At 45.2% G+C, this 13,532-nt stretch overlaps 1 protein-coding gene across 1 annotated transcript in view; it reads right to left on the reverse strand.

Moving 5' to 3' along the window:
• Nucleotides 1–13,532, reverse strand: part of NFIC (nuclear factor I C) — a 220,706-nt gene that overhangs the window by 81,181 nt on the left and 125,993 nt on the right. The window contains exons 3-4 of the mRNA XM_044671380.1: nucleotides 8,443–8,449; nucleotides 2,970–3,011 (exon numbers count right to left, since the gene is read on the reverse strand). Coding sequence (XP_044527315.1) covers nucleotides 2,970–3,011; nucleotides 8,443–8,449 — 49 coding nt within the window. The remainder of the gene's footprint in view (nucleotides 1–2,969; nucleotides 3,012–8,442; nucleotides 8,450–13,532) is intronic.

Raw genomic sequence — 13,532 nt, forward strand, 5'->3', positions numbered from 1 at the left:
AGAGAGAGAGAGAGAGAGAGAGAGAGAGAGAGAGAGAGAGAGAGAGAGAGAGAGAGAGAGAGAGAGAGAGAGAAATATATAAAAACACGCTTGGAAAGACAACCAGAATCTTGGAAAGTTAAAGTTACAGGGGCCTTGGAGATCATCTAATATGACTACCGTTGCTTGTGTGCACAGGCATACTCAGAAATAGCCGTTCCCAGCAATCCCCATACCTGGCTCCAGAAATCTCCCTAGTGCCCAGAAGGGGAGTCAAGGAGAACCAAAAATTGGTGTTCTGTGATTTCTCCCTCCCTGGGCCTCAGCTTCCTCAGCAGTAAGATGGCTCAAGTCCCACTGGCCCTCTCCAGCCCACCCAGGGACAAGCGAAAGAAAGCTGCTTAGAGCTATGGAAAGCTTGATGATTGATGCCATGATTCATAACCGTAACTATTATTTGCAGTGAAATGACCATCTCTCCCCACCAGGCACTTTATACTTTTCCCAGGGCAGTCTCTCAGAAGGATCTTTACAACTGGGTTTCCTACTTCCTGTTTCTTCCCTCTACAATTCAACTTCCACTCCAAAACCAAGGTAGAGCATGAACCTAACAATGTCACTTCCCTGCTCAAAAAACATCAATGGTTCCCTATTGCCCCTAGGATAAAAGACAAAGCCTTCAGCATGGCTTTTAAACCCACTCCAGCCCCCTTTTCCAGCTTCACTGCTTGTTATTCTAGATGCCCAGTCCTTGTAGTTAACAATATATTTCCTGCTTTGGATTTCCATGCCTCTGCATACCTGGAATCCACTCCCTCCTCACCTTTGGCTTCATTTCAACTTCAGTATTGTCTCGGAGGAGCCTTTCCCAATCCTCAAAATAACGTGAATATGCTTATGTGTTACTTATTTGTTTGTATGTTGTATTCCTCATCCCACAAGCCTCCCCATGAGTATGACTGGAAAAGCAACTGTTTTTTCGTGTGTGTGTGTGTGTGTGTGTGTGTGTGTGTGTGTGTGTGTGTCCCTAGCATCTAGGCCTGGGCCTTGTACACAGTGGCTACACAGTAGGTAGCATAATTAATGCTAATTGGATTGGATTGGATTGGGAAGGGGAGTAAAGATTGTGACCTCCATTTTATAGATGAAGAAATTGAAGCCTAGAGAAGGGAAATAATTTTGCCCAAGGTCTCAGAGCTAGTCAAGGGTAGAGCTAGAACTAGAACCCAGATTTCTCGATTTCCCAGATTCTTTCCTTGTACCATGTTGCCACCCTAGAGACAATAGGGGAATGGGGAGAAAAAGCAGATGTCCTGACATTGGGGGACCATCTAGTCTAGCCTCCCAATTCCTCTCATAGGCAGGAAGGGGATGGCCATCCAGCCTTTGCTTGAATATCTCCAAGGCTGGGAGCTAACCAGGGTCATTTTTGGACAGCTCTGATTTTAAAGAGGTTCCTCCTTAGAGCAAGGTGAAGCCCAAAGTTCGAGCTTCATGATCTGGGAAGGGTCCAGAATGAAGGAAACCATGATCTCTGTGTGACTGAAGTGCTTTGGTCAAGCTCCTCCTGAATACTGTGTTCTGTTCCCTAAAGAGCCTAACTAATGTAAGGGGGCGACTGGAAACCAGTTGAAGGGACTAAGGTTTGACCTGGAAAAGAGAAGGTGGAGGGGGAAACAGTGGTTATCTTCAAATACTTGAATGGCTACGCTAGGAAGAAGTAGATTTATTCTGGCTTCTTTCATGGCTCAGCTCAAGTCCTAATTTCTACAAGAAGCCTTTCCCTGTCCTCCAGTGTAGTGCCTTCCCCTCTGAGATCATCTCCAATTTATAGTGCATATAGCTTGATTGTGCCTCATTGTTTGCATGTTCTCTCGCCCATTAGAATGGGAGCTCCATGAGAACAGGGATTGGTTTTTGCTCTTCTTTGTATCCATAGAACTTAGCACAGTGCCTGGCACATAGGAGATGCTTAACAGATGCTTGTTGGCTTGACTTGGCCCAGAGGAGCCAGTTGGAAAAGCTGGAGAAGTAACACAGAAGCCGTTTGACACCCCATGTTAATAATTTTTAAAACATCCTAACAAGTAAACCTGTCCATAAATAGAATGGAGTGTTTTCAGGAGATAAGCCCCCATCCCTGATGGTCCTCAAAGACCCCATGGAGATGTAGCCGTGGTACAGTTTTCAGTTGGGATCCTGGTCTTAAGGAAAGCAGTTTGGGAACAACAAAGAGAACACTGGAATTGAAGTAAGGTCTGGGTTCAAATCCTGACTCTATGTATTACCTATATACCCTAGGGCACATGATTTAACCTCTCTGAGAAGGAGTTCTTCATCTGTAAAATGAGGGAGTTGGACTAGGTGACCTCTGTGGTCCCTTCCAGCCCTAGATGGGGAATTCTATGATTCTGGGTCTCTTGGTGAGTCTCCCTTACCCTGAGTCTTTCTTACTCAGAAGGCAGTCAGTTTATTTTTCAGCCTTAAGGGCAGTCCCTACTTTGTCCCTGGGCAGAAAGGGGTCTGAAGGTCCCTTGGCAACTTTCATGCCACAGTCAGTACCAGACCTCTCCCTCCTCCCAAATGGAGCGGCACCCCGCCACTCCCACCCGCCTCTACCCAAAGCCCTCAACAATGACTCTCCTCAAAGAAAGCCACAGGTCAGCTAATCGAGGATGGAAGGCCTCTCCCTTTTCCATCTCTCTCACTTCCACAGACTCAGTGCCTCCCGCCCCCAACACCCTGCTCTCTATAAATAAGTAATGGTAGCAGTGTCTGAGACAGCCGCTCCGTATAAACAAACCTCACAGAGAAGCAATGTTCCCAGCACAGACAGCAGATCCATTTGTCATAGGGCCCAGCCAGAACGCCAGCTACCCTGGGCCCAGGCTCCAGCCCTTGAACTGCCTGGCGTCTCCGGCCAAGGGGAAGTTCCGCTTCTCCCTGCCACTATGGCTGCTGTGATGGGGCTCAGGGCTGGGGAGATGGACTGGGAAGAGGATGGGTCGATGTGGGAGGGGGTGGCTGGGTTTCTTTAAAAGATGGGCGGTCTGTATCTCTCTAATCCTCCAGCTTTTAAAAGATGGGGCCAAGAGAGGTCAAACAACGGGGATGCCAATGACAGGGTTAGAATTTAGGTCTCTGGACTCTGAATAATAAGAACAACAATAATAACAATTAAAACTGTTGTAGATCTTTCTGGTTGACAATGTCTTATTTGATGTCTTTAAAATCCTGTGGGGTAGAGTTGGTCATTATTCCCATTTTATAGAAAAGGAAATTGAGGTACAGAAGTTAGTAGAAGGATTTATACCTTGTCTTTAGACTCTTTTTTTTTTTTTAAACCCTTAACTTCTGTGTATTGGCTCATAGGTGGAAGAGTGGAAAGGGTGGACAATGGGGGTCAAGTGACTTGCTCAGGGTCACACAGCTGGTCTTCAGACTCTTGAGGCAGTCAGATTGCAAAAAAGGATGAAGCACTGGACTTGTAGTCAAAGAAAACCTGAGTTCAAATCTAGCCTCATTCACTTACTAGCTGTGTGACCCGGTCATTTAACCTCTCTCTGCCTCAGTTTCCTTAACTGCAAAGTTATACAAAGATATATAAAGATAAAAATAGCATCTACTTCACAAGGGTAGTTGTAAGGATCAAATGAAATAATATTTGAAAAAGTGCTTAGCACAGTAACTGGCACATAGTAGGTGCTTAATAAATGCTTACTGCATTCTTAAGTCTCCAGATTTATACTAGGTCATAGCTGATTCCCAATATTAATAGCTGACACTTATGGTGTACTCTGTAGTTACAAAGCACTTTCGGAGCCGTTATCTCATTGGAGACTCACAACAATCTTTCAAAATGGAGAATGATGGGTTTCGCCAGTATTATTATTCTCATTTCACAAACTGAAATCCAGAGAAGTAAGTGATTTATAAATCTAGGATGGCAAGCAGCGTGGCCAGGATGGGGCCCCGTGTCTTTTTATTTTTATTTTTTTAACCCTTACCTTCTGTCTTAGAATCAATCCTGTGTGTATTGGTTTTAAGGCAGAAGAGCATTAAGAGCGGGATAGTGGGGGTTAAACAACTTGCCCAAGGTCACACAGCTAGGAAGTGTCTGATGCCAGATTTGAACCCGGGACATCCTACCTCTGGGCCTGACTCTCTATTCATTGAGTCACCCAGCTGCCCCCAGTTCTTTTGAATGGAAGTCTCTCCAGGAGAGGGAAAGGGAAGAAATAAAAAAGGGATGGTCCCAGGAATCCACTGCTTTCTGAATGGATAAACTACACAATATAATGGAAAGATGTCTGCCACTTAATAGCTGATTGAGCAAATCTTTCCTCTCTGAGCGTCAGTATTCAACTCTATAAAATGGGTATAATATAACATGTATTATTTTGATATAACTTTTACAATTTACTATTTAACCTATTTTGTAAGGCTGCTAAGAGGACAAAATGAAGTTTATTATTTGTGATATAACTTTTATAATTTACTTTTTAACCTATTTTGTAAGACTACTATGAGGACAAAATAAGGTAATGTGTCAATACCTTGTATATAGTTGTTATTATTATATTCTATGAAGATCCCCTGGTTTTCCCAAACTAGACGTCTCCAATCTCAGAGAGAGCCAAGGTCTCGGCTCACCCTGAGGGTGCTGTGGGGAACCAGGGATAGAAGAAAGCCTGTAATCATGATGCAGAAATGGCTGAGCCCCTTCATCTTGGTCTCTAGCCCCTCCCAGCTTCTCTTCTCAGTCTCCACAGGGGCTGCTGCTGCTTCTGGTCCAGGCCGCAACCTCCCCATCTCTTCAGCTCACTGTTAGATAAAAGACTGGACAGAACCAGCTGTGGACCACAACTGAACTGGAGTTAGAGGCAAAGGGTATGGAATTCAAAGACTAAGAAGTCAGCATATAGTCTGATGCACTCATTCAGTTATGCATAAATAAGTTTTTATTATGTGCCTACTATGCACAGAGGGCAGATAACTGACATTGTAAATAAAATCTGAAAGACCTGAGTTCAAATCTGGACTTTGACTCGAGTAAATGTATGGCTCTAGGAAAGTTGCTTAACTCTGTTTGCCTCAGTTTCCTCATCTGTAAAACGAGCTGGAGAACAAAAGAAAATACTTGGCAGTATCTTTGCCAAGAAAATTCCAAATAGGGTCTTAAAGAGTCAGACATGACTTAAAATGACTGAACAACAACCACCACAAATGAGCAGCTCTGGCAGATACAAATGGTAAAAACATACCCACATAGCTATAATCTATAGTATTCTCCTCACTCTCAAATCAGAAGAGTCTCTCCCAGTCTTACTACCTGTATGTCTTTGGGAGAATCTTTTAGCCTCCCTGAGCCTTAGTTTCCTTATCTATAAAATGAAGAAGGAGGTGGTACTAGAAGATGTCTCTTTAAGCTCTAGTCTATGATTTCACAATCTTATGTGCATCTTCGGAGAGGTGCATAAGAAGCTGTTATATTAGGGGGCAGCTGGGTGGCTCAGTGGATTGAGAGCCAACCCTGCAGATGGGAGGTCCTGGGTTCAAATCTGCCCTCAGATGCTTCCAAGCTGTGTGACCCTGGGCAAGTCACTTAACCCCCATTGCCCACCCTTACCACTCTTCTGCCTTGGAGCCAATACACAGTATTGATTCCAAGAAGGAAGGTAAGGGCTTTTAAATAAACAAACAAACAAACGAATGAGTGAATGAATAAACAAACAAATAAAAAGAAGCTGTTATATCAGATTCAATGGGGAAGGACATTCCTAAAGGAAGGATTACATAAAGCTTTTGAGATGGGCTCTAGAAGATGGGGAGGAACTCAGCAGACAAGAGAAGGGGAAGAAGCCATTCTGGAGAAGGAGGCAGGGAAGGAGAAGGAGAGCACTACAGGGAAGGATATTGTGGAGACAGGAGATCTCAGAGAACTGACCCATCTAGCTAGAACCTATAATAACTGGAGGAGAACAATGCGAGACATGGCTGGAAAGATACAGTGGCATTGTGTTGTAAAAGCCCTTCAGTGTTAGGTAAAAGGATTTATATGGGAGGTGAGAGGGAGTCAGTGAAGACATTTTTTGAGCAGAGAAGTGGCATGACCAGATCTACATGTAAGTGAGGTTACTGTGGCATCGGGAGGAAGAATGGATTGATGGCAGGAGTGGAGGCAAGGAAGACCTGTTAAGAGGCTATTGCATTAGTCCAAGGAGTAGTAATGAGGGTCTGTAATTAGGCAGTGGTCACAGGACCAGAGGAGAGGGGCAACTGTGAGAAATGTGGAGTGGAAAATTGACCAGACTCACTAACCAAATGCATAGGAGAGATGAGTAAGTGGGAAGGGACAAAGAGAACCCCCTGCTTATTAACATGGGAGACCTGATGAATGGTGATGCCACAGGAAGACATAACGAAGTCAGGAAGGTAAGGAAGTTTCGTGGGAAAAGATAATGAGCTGTTTTGTTTTTTAATGTATTGCTTTTGAAGGAGTGATGGGACATTCAGGTGGAGATTTCCTGTTGGCAGCTGGAAATGAAAGTTAAAAGCTCAGAAGAGGCATTAGATCTAGAGATAACAGATTTAGGAGAAAACAGCATAAAGATAGTAGGAGACACTGAGGGAATGAATAAGATCTAGAAGGGAAAGAAAGAGAAGTGAGCTAAAAGAAAGACTTTTTTTTATAGTAGTTCTTTTTATTTTGGCAATAAATGGGAAATTGAGAGGCTGCCCATCAATTGGAGAATGGCTAAACAAGTTGTATATTATTGAGACAATATTATTGTACTGTAAGAAATGCTGACCAAGATGGTTTCAGGAAAACTTTGGAAAATTTTTATGAACTGATGCAAAATGAAATGAGCAGAACCAGGACAACACTGTACACCATAATAGCAACATTGTATAATGATCAATTATGAATGACAGCTATTCTCAGCAATACAATGATCGGTAGCAATTCTGAAGGACTTAAGACAAAAAAAATGCCATACACCTTTAGAATAAGATCCAATGGCATCTGGAGGGCTGATCAAAGTATACTTATTGTTCTTTTCTTTCTTTTTTTTCTGTTTTATAAGAAAGACTTTTAAGGAACACTTTTATTAGGTGATCAAGAAGATGAGGAAGAGCCAGCAAAGGAGACAGAGGAGTGGTTAGAGAAGTAGGAGATGACCTGAAGCTACAGAAAGAGAAAGTATCTAGCAGGAAAGAGTGGCCAGCAATTCCAGAAAGTTTAGAAAGGTCAAAGAGGATGAGAACTGAGAAAAAAGCCAGTGTATTTGACAATCAGATCATTGGAGAACTTTGAGAAAGCAATTTCAGTAGTGTTTGGAGTGAAAGCCAAAATACAGCATGTTGAAGAAAAGCAGCTTGGGAGTAAGTGGAGGCAATGGTTATGTTCAATTTTTTCAAGACTTCCATGTCCTTTAACTGACCTCTAGCCTCTTCCATGGCTTTATGTAGATAAAGAAAAATACTCTTACAAAAATACAAATACAATTTTTTCAAGAAGTAGGAGGCAGCTAGGTGGCTTGGTGGATTGAGAGCCAGGCCTAGAGATAGAAGGTCCCAGGTTCAAATCTGGCCTCAGATATTTCCTAGCTGTGTGACCCTGAACAAGTCATAGTGTTTTGAGGTTTGCAAAGCTCTTTACAAATATGATCTCCTTTGATCCTCACAACAACCCTGAGGAGTAGGTGCTGTTATTATCCTCATTTTATAGGTAGGAAAACTGAGGCAGAGATTGTGACTTGCCCAGGGTCACATAGTGAGATCAAATTTGAACTCAGGTCTCCCAGATTCCAAGTCCAGGATTCTATCCACTGTGCCACCTAGCTACATAGTCCCTTTGTGATATTGGACAAGAGATCTAGCATCTATAAAACGAGGGGGGATTGGACAAAATGACCTCTAGTCCCTTCCAGATCAAAATCAATGAATGGATGGTTTTACATAGATAAAGAAAAACAGCCTTACAAAAATACAAATACCAGAGATTCACTAACATATTTTTAAGAGTACAAAGACAATAATATTTTTCCACAAGTAGGTATATACATGCGATACAAAGTGCTATGTTCTGACAGACATGCAATATACCCATGTGCACACACACATACATCAATACATACATATCGTTCAGATTCACAAGGGTATTTACTCTTACAAATGGCCACGTACACAGACACTTTGCCAGACAGACAGACCCAGGTGCAACCCCTCTTAGCTCCCTGGCTCTTCTTGTCAAGATGAAAAAAAGTGGAGGACTGGGTTTCGATCTCAGCTCCAGCGGGGTGGCCTCAGAATCCCAGAATCTCAGAATCGGGAGGTACCCCCAGAGGCCATCAATTCCAACCCTTATCCAAGCAGGAATCCCACTTTACCCTTCACTTCACAATATCCCTGAAAATTGGTCATCTATCCTTCACTGGAAAACCTCCAGTGGAGGGAAACCCACTATCTCATCTCTCTACACCTCAGTTTCCCTACCTGTAAAAATAAAGGGAATAATCCCTGGTCTGTAGACCTCATGGGGCCATGGCAAGACCCAGAGGAAAGAGGGAATGGATGTGAATGCTTGAAGTTGTTGAGTGGTGAATAAATAAATGTGAGGTCTTTTTGTACCACCCTAGGGAGGGTGTGAGTGTGTATATGTGTGTGTCTATGTTTTTGTTTGAGAGACAATCAAGGCTATCCCTTGGCGGGGCCTGAAGTCACTGCAGCCAAGAGCTAGGGCTCCTCCCAGGCCCCTCTAGTCTGGGCCTTTTCCCACACCAAACATCAGGCCTAGGGAAGACCGAGACACTCAAGGTCACTGGCAGATTGATTCAGGAAGTTTCCTTGCTCTCCAGACCAGACCACAGTCAGTGGTTCCAACAAATAACAGCAGAAACAGGAAACAGGCAGGGATGAGGGGCACTCGGGCAGTTTTCATTCTGGGCCCAAGCAGTGGGGACAGACTAGAGTAAGGGAACCAAGGCTGCCCCTTTCCTTGACTGGACCCTTCTCTTAGCCCCCTGCTTATGAGACCCTCCTCTTAACTGCCCTATCTGATAAATGAGGGAAAGGTTGAGAGTCAGGAGACCTGGCTGGATTTGAAGCCTGACCTTGTCCATGATCTGCTGTGACACAGACTCAGTTTCAATATCTGTCAAATGGCTTAGTTAAACTTTAGATGAACCATAGATGACTCCCAAGGTTTCTTCCCTTCATTTTACAAATGAGCTGAGTGTCGAGTTACTCACCAAAGAGGGTGAGTGGCTTACCAAAGGTCAAATAGGAAGTAATGAAAGTGGGATTTGAACCCAGGTTCTCCACAATTAGGGCGCTTTCCCCTCTGCTGTCTTCTCTTATTCTAGAAGTGCTTCTATGATATGAATAACATTGCTCATAATTCTCCCTAGTTCATATATAATTATTGCCATTTTACCAATAAGAAGACTGAGGTTCAGAGATCCAGAGTCTTGTCCATAGACATCCAGGGAGCAAGTGCCAACAAAGCCAGGCATCCTTTCAACTCATCACATTGCTTCTTCTTCTCTTGTCCCATATCTAGCTCTGTGGCATCTATCCACGAAGGTAAAAATGCTGCACCCCCATATGTACTCCCTGTCACTTGGCCTGTGGCCCCCACCCAGGGCCAATCCCAGCTCTGCCTCCCCAGGATGCCCAAGGCTTTATCCTCAATCCCTGTTGAGAGACTCAGACAATCATCCACAGCTGGTACTCATCCCAGGCTCAGTCCAGCCTCTGCTGGCCCCTCCAGTGTATCCCCCCCAACACTCCTCATGGCTCCAGCATCCTGATCCAGCCATTCTAGGTGGCGACCCCCAACCCCCCTCTCATCCTCCCACCCAACTGCCCACTTGGGAGTCTGGCATAGACAGAGACAGAAGGTAGAATGGGCACAGGAGGCTGGGCACAGTGTGCCGGGCAGATGGAGGCCATCTGGCTGCGCTGGCAGCCGGCTGACGGGAGGCAGATGCGGCTGAGCCCAGTGCTGGCACCCCCTCCCGCCTGCCCCTCCCCCTGCTGCCGCTGCTGGCATCTCTCAGGGTTTGGATTTCTCAGGGAAGGCCTGTGGGGGAAGGGAAGAGGTTAAGAGCCAGCTAACAAGCTCTCTCTCTCCCTCCCTCTCTCCCTCTCTCTCTGTCTCTGTCTCTCCTTTCTCTGTCTCTGTCTCTTTCTCTCTGTCTCTCCTCTCTGTCTATCTCTCTTTTTCTCTCTCTCTCTGTTTCTCTCCTTTCTCTCTGTCTCTCTCTCTCTCCTTTCTCTCTGTCTCCGTCTTTCTCTGTCTCTCTATCTCTCCTCTCTGTCTGTCTCTCTTTTTTCTCTCTCTCTGTGTCTCTCCTCTGTCTATCTCTCTGTCTCTCTATCTCTCCTCTCTGTCTGTCTCTTTCTCTCTGTCTGTCTGTCTCTCCTTTCTCTCTGTCTCTCCTTTCTCTCTGTCTCTCTGTCTCTTCTTTCTGTCTGTCTCTCTTTTTCTCTCTATTTCTCTCTCTCTCTCTCTCTCTCCCCCTCCCCCACCCCCACCTCCTTCCCATCAGCCATCAGCCCAGACACATCTGGAGTTCAAGTTCAGGGGCAAACCTTTGGTCCCTGTAGGCTGGGCCAGGACTCCTGGCTAGGAGCTCAGTTTTGCCTACGCTGGCATTAGCCTGGCCTCCCCACACCTCCTCCTCTCCCCAGGGTTTCCTAGCTAGGCAAAAGCTTGCTCTAGAGGAGTCCAGGTATTCCCTCTCCTTACAGATTTCCGGCTCCTTCCCTCCATACTCATCCCCTAGTGCCCTTTTCCCTTAGAACAGACCCCAACAGACACTTCACCGCTACAGATTGCACAGTCCCTTCCCTGCACCCAGCACCGTGCAGAATGCTTATGCTTGTGCTCTTCCCCAGAACCCGAAACACCCTGACATTGCAACCCCCAAGCCTTCTGCCCTAACTTCTCGGAATGGCCACAAGCCCTTGCCACGCATATCTAGGCTGCTAGAGTTCACTTTCTCTCACGCACATATATACACAAACTACATGAGCGAAACTCTTGCACTCACCCATGCTCCCCACTGGTTACCCAAGTTCACTAAGCATTGGGAGGCGGGTTGATCCGGGGGAAAGAAGTCTGAATTCTGAATCAAAGATCCCTTGATTCAAGTCTCCACCTTCCTTTTGGTCCCTTTGGGATCTTTTTTTTTTTTTTTTTTTGGCCATTGCCTTCTGTCTTAGAATCAGGACTCAGTATTGATTCCAGAGCAGAAGAGCAGCAAGGACTAGGCCATTGGAGTTAAGTGACTTGCCCAGGGTCACACAGCTAGGAAATATCCAAGTCCTCCCAACTCCAGGCCTGGCCCTCTATCCGCTGTGCTATCTAGCTGACCCTTCCCTCTGTGATCTTAAGAAAGACATTTCACCACCCTGGTCTCTACTTTCTTCATCTGCAAAAGGAGGGTGGGGTGGGACTAGACAACCATCGTACTCTGAGTCTACAAGCCTCTGCTTCCCCTCCATCATTTCAATTCCTGCAATACAAACCCAAGGAGGCCATCTTAGTGCACCCTCAGACACAGACAGACAGACAGACAGACAATCAGATGCACACATGCACAGCATTTCTACACAATAGTTTCATATAATCATTGTTGATTAGAATTGGAAGAAACTTTAAAGATGATCTGTTTTGATGTTCTCATTTTACAAACAGGGAAACTGAGGCCCAGAGGAAAAAAGAGACTTGGCCGAAGCATACATTGAGTTAGTGGCTGAGCTGGGTCTTCAGCCTAGGGTGGTTGGCTCGGTCTAAAGGATTTTCCCCTGGATCGTGCTGCCTTTCTCTTCATCTCCATGTTGCTGCTACCACCCTAGCAGGACTCAGCTCTAGATTCAATGTGTCTTATCTCTCTGTCTGTGCTTGTCCATCGGATCCCCCTCTGTGAAAGGAAGGAACTGGACTAGATGAGTCATTTCTAAGGTTCCTGAGAGCTGCGGATCCCCTGACCCACGGATCCCTCTCTATTTGTTTATGGTCATATCGACGGTTCTGCTTACATCTTCTACCTGTCTGTGTGTGCCTACCTGAACTTCCCAACTCCATACCTTTGCAGTGGCAGTCTCCCATGCCTGGAATGATCTCTCTCTTCACTTTTACCTCTTAGTTTCCCTTCCTTCAGGCCTCAGTTCAAAGGGTATCAAGTGGACAGAGAACCAAGCCTGGAGTTGGGAGGATCTGGATTCAAATTTAGCCTTAGATAATTTTTGTTGTTGTTTTGTTTTTTCAAAATGCAAAGGGACTTTATTGTCTTAGTTTAAACCAAGGGTCTCACATGGAAAGGCTGATGTGTGACCAGATACTTCTTAACTATCTGACCCTGGGCAAGTCACTTAACCCCAATTGCCTAGCCCTTACTGATCTTTTGTCTTAGAATTGATACTAAGGGGTACAGTAGACAGAAAGCCAGGCCTGGAGATGGGAGATCCTGGGTTCAACCGTAGTCTCAGACACTTCCTATGTGATCCTGGTCAAGCCATTTACCTCCTACTGCCTAGCTCTTACTTGCCCCTCTGCCTTGAAACCAATACTTAGTATTGATTCTAAGACGGAAGGTAAGGGTTTAAAAAAATAATTAAAAAAAAAAGAATAGATGAAAAATGACATAGACAGGGGCAGCTAGGTGTCTCAGTGGATAGAGAACCAGGCCTAGAGACTAAAAGTCTGGGGCTAAAATCTAGTCTCAGACATTTCCTAGCTGTGTGACCCTGGGCAAGTCACTTGACCCCCATTGCCTAGCCCTTACTGTTCTTCTGCCTCGGAACCAATACTTAGTATGGATTCTAAGACAGAAGGTGAGGGTTTAAAAAAAAAAAAAGACAGTTCAAATGCCCCCTATTTCAGGTCAATTTTCCTGAAAAGTCTCCTCTGAGTTGAGCTTTCTTCTACCTCAAATGTACCTTCTGTGCACATGCCTCCCCTATAAGAATGTGAGCTCCTTGAGAGTGAGGAGGAGGAGGAGGAGGAGGAGGAGAAGGAGGAGGCTTTCACCTTTCTTTGTTTTCCTGGTGTCCAGTTGTCTGTCTGTCTCTCTGTATGTCTGTATCATCTCTTGTCCCTCTGCCCATCTCTGCTGGTTTGTGTTGCTTTTCTATCCTCAGTCATTCAAGAAATAGCTACTGATGCCTATTCCAGATCCAGCTGGCTCTCGGCCCTTGGGAGTTAGGGGAGAGTCAAGAAGAAAGTGGCCTTTTCCTTCAGAGGGGATGATGAGACCAGGACACAGAGCTACTTATCCATCCATCCATCCATCCATCCATCCATCCACCCACCCATCCATCCATCTATCCATCCAACAAATATTTAGGAAGCATCTCCATTGGGCCTGATCTGGGATTTTACTGGCAGAGGGGACAACTTCCAGGTGAGGGAACTCCCTCCACTCATGCAGCAGGCCAGCACCTTCTGTACAAATGATCATCTTGGAGAGCTGCCTGGAGCAGTGCTTCTCAAACTTCTTGGTCTCAGGACTTCTTTATTGCATTTATTTATTTATTTATTT

The sequence above is a fragment of the Gracilinanus agilis genome, chromosome 1 (genome assembly GCF_016433145.1).
Source record: "Gracilinanus agilis isolate LMUSP501 chromosome 1, AgileGrace, whole genome shotgun sequence".
Classification (NCBI taxonomy): domain Eukaryota; kingdom Metazoa; phylum Chordata; class Mammalia; order Didelphimorphia; family Didelphidae; genus Gracilinanus; species Gracilinanus agilis.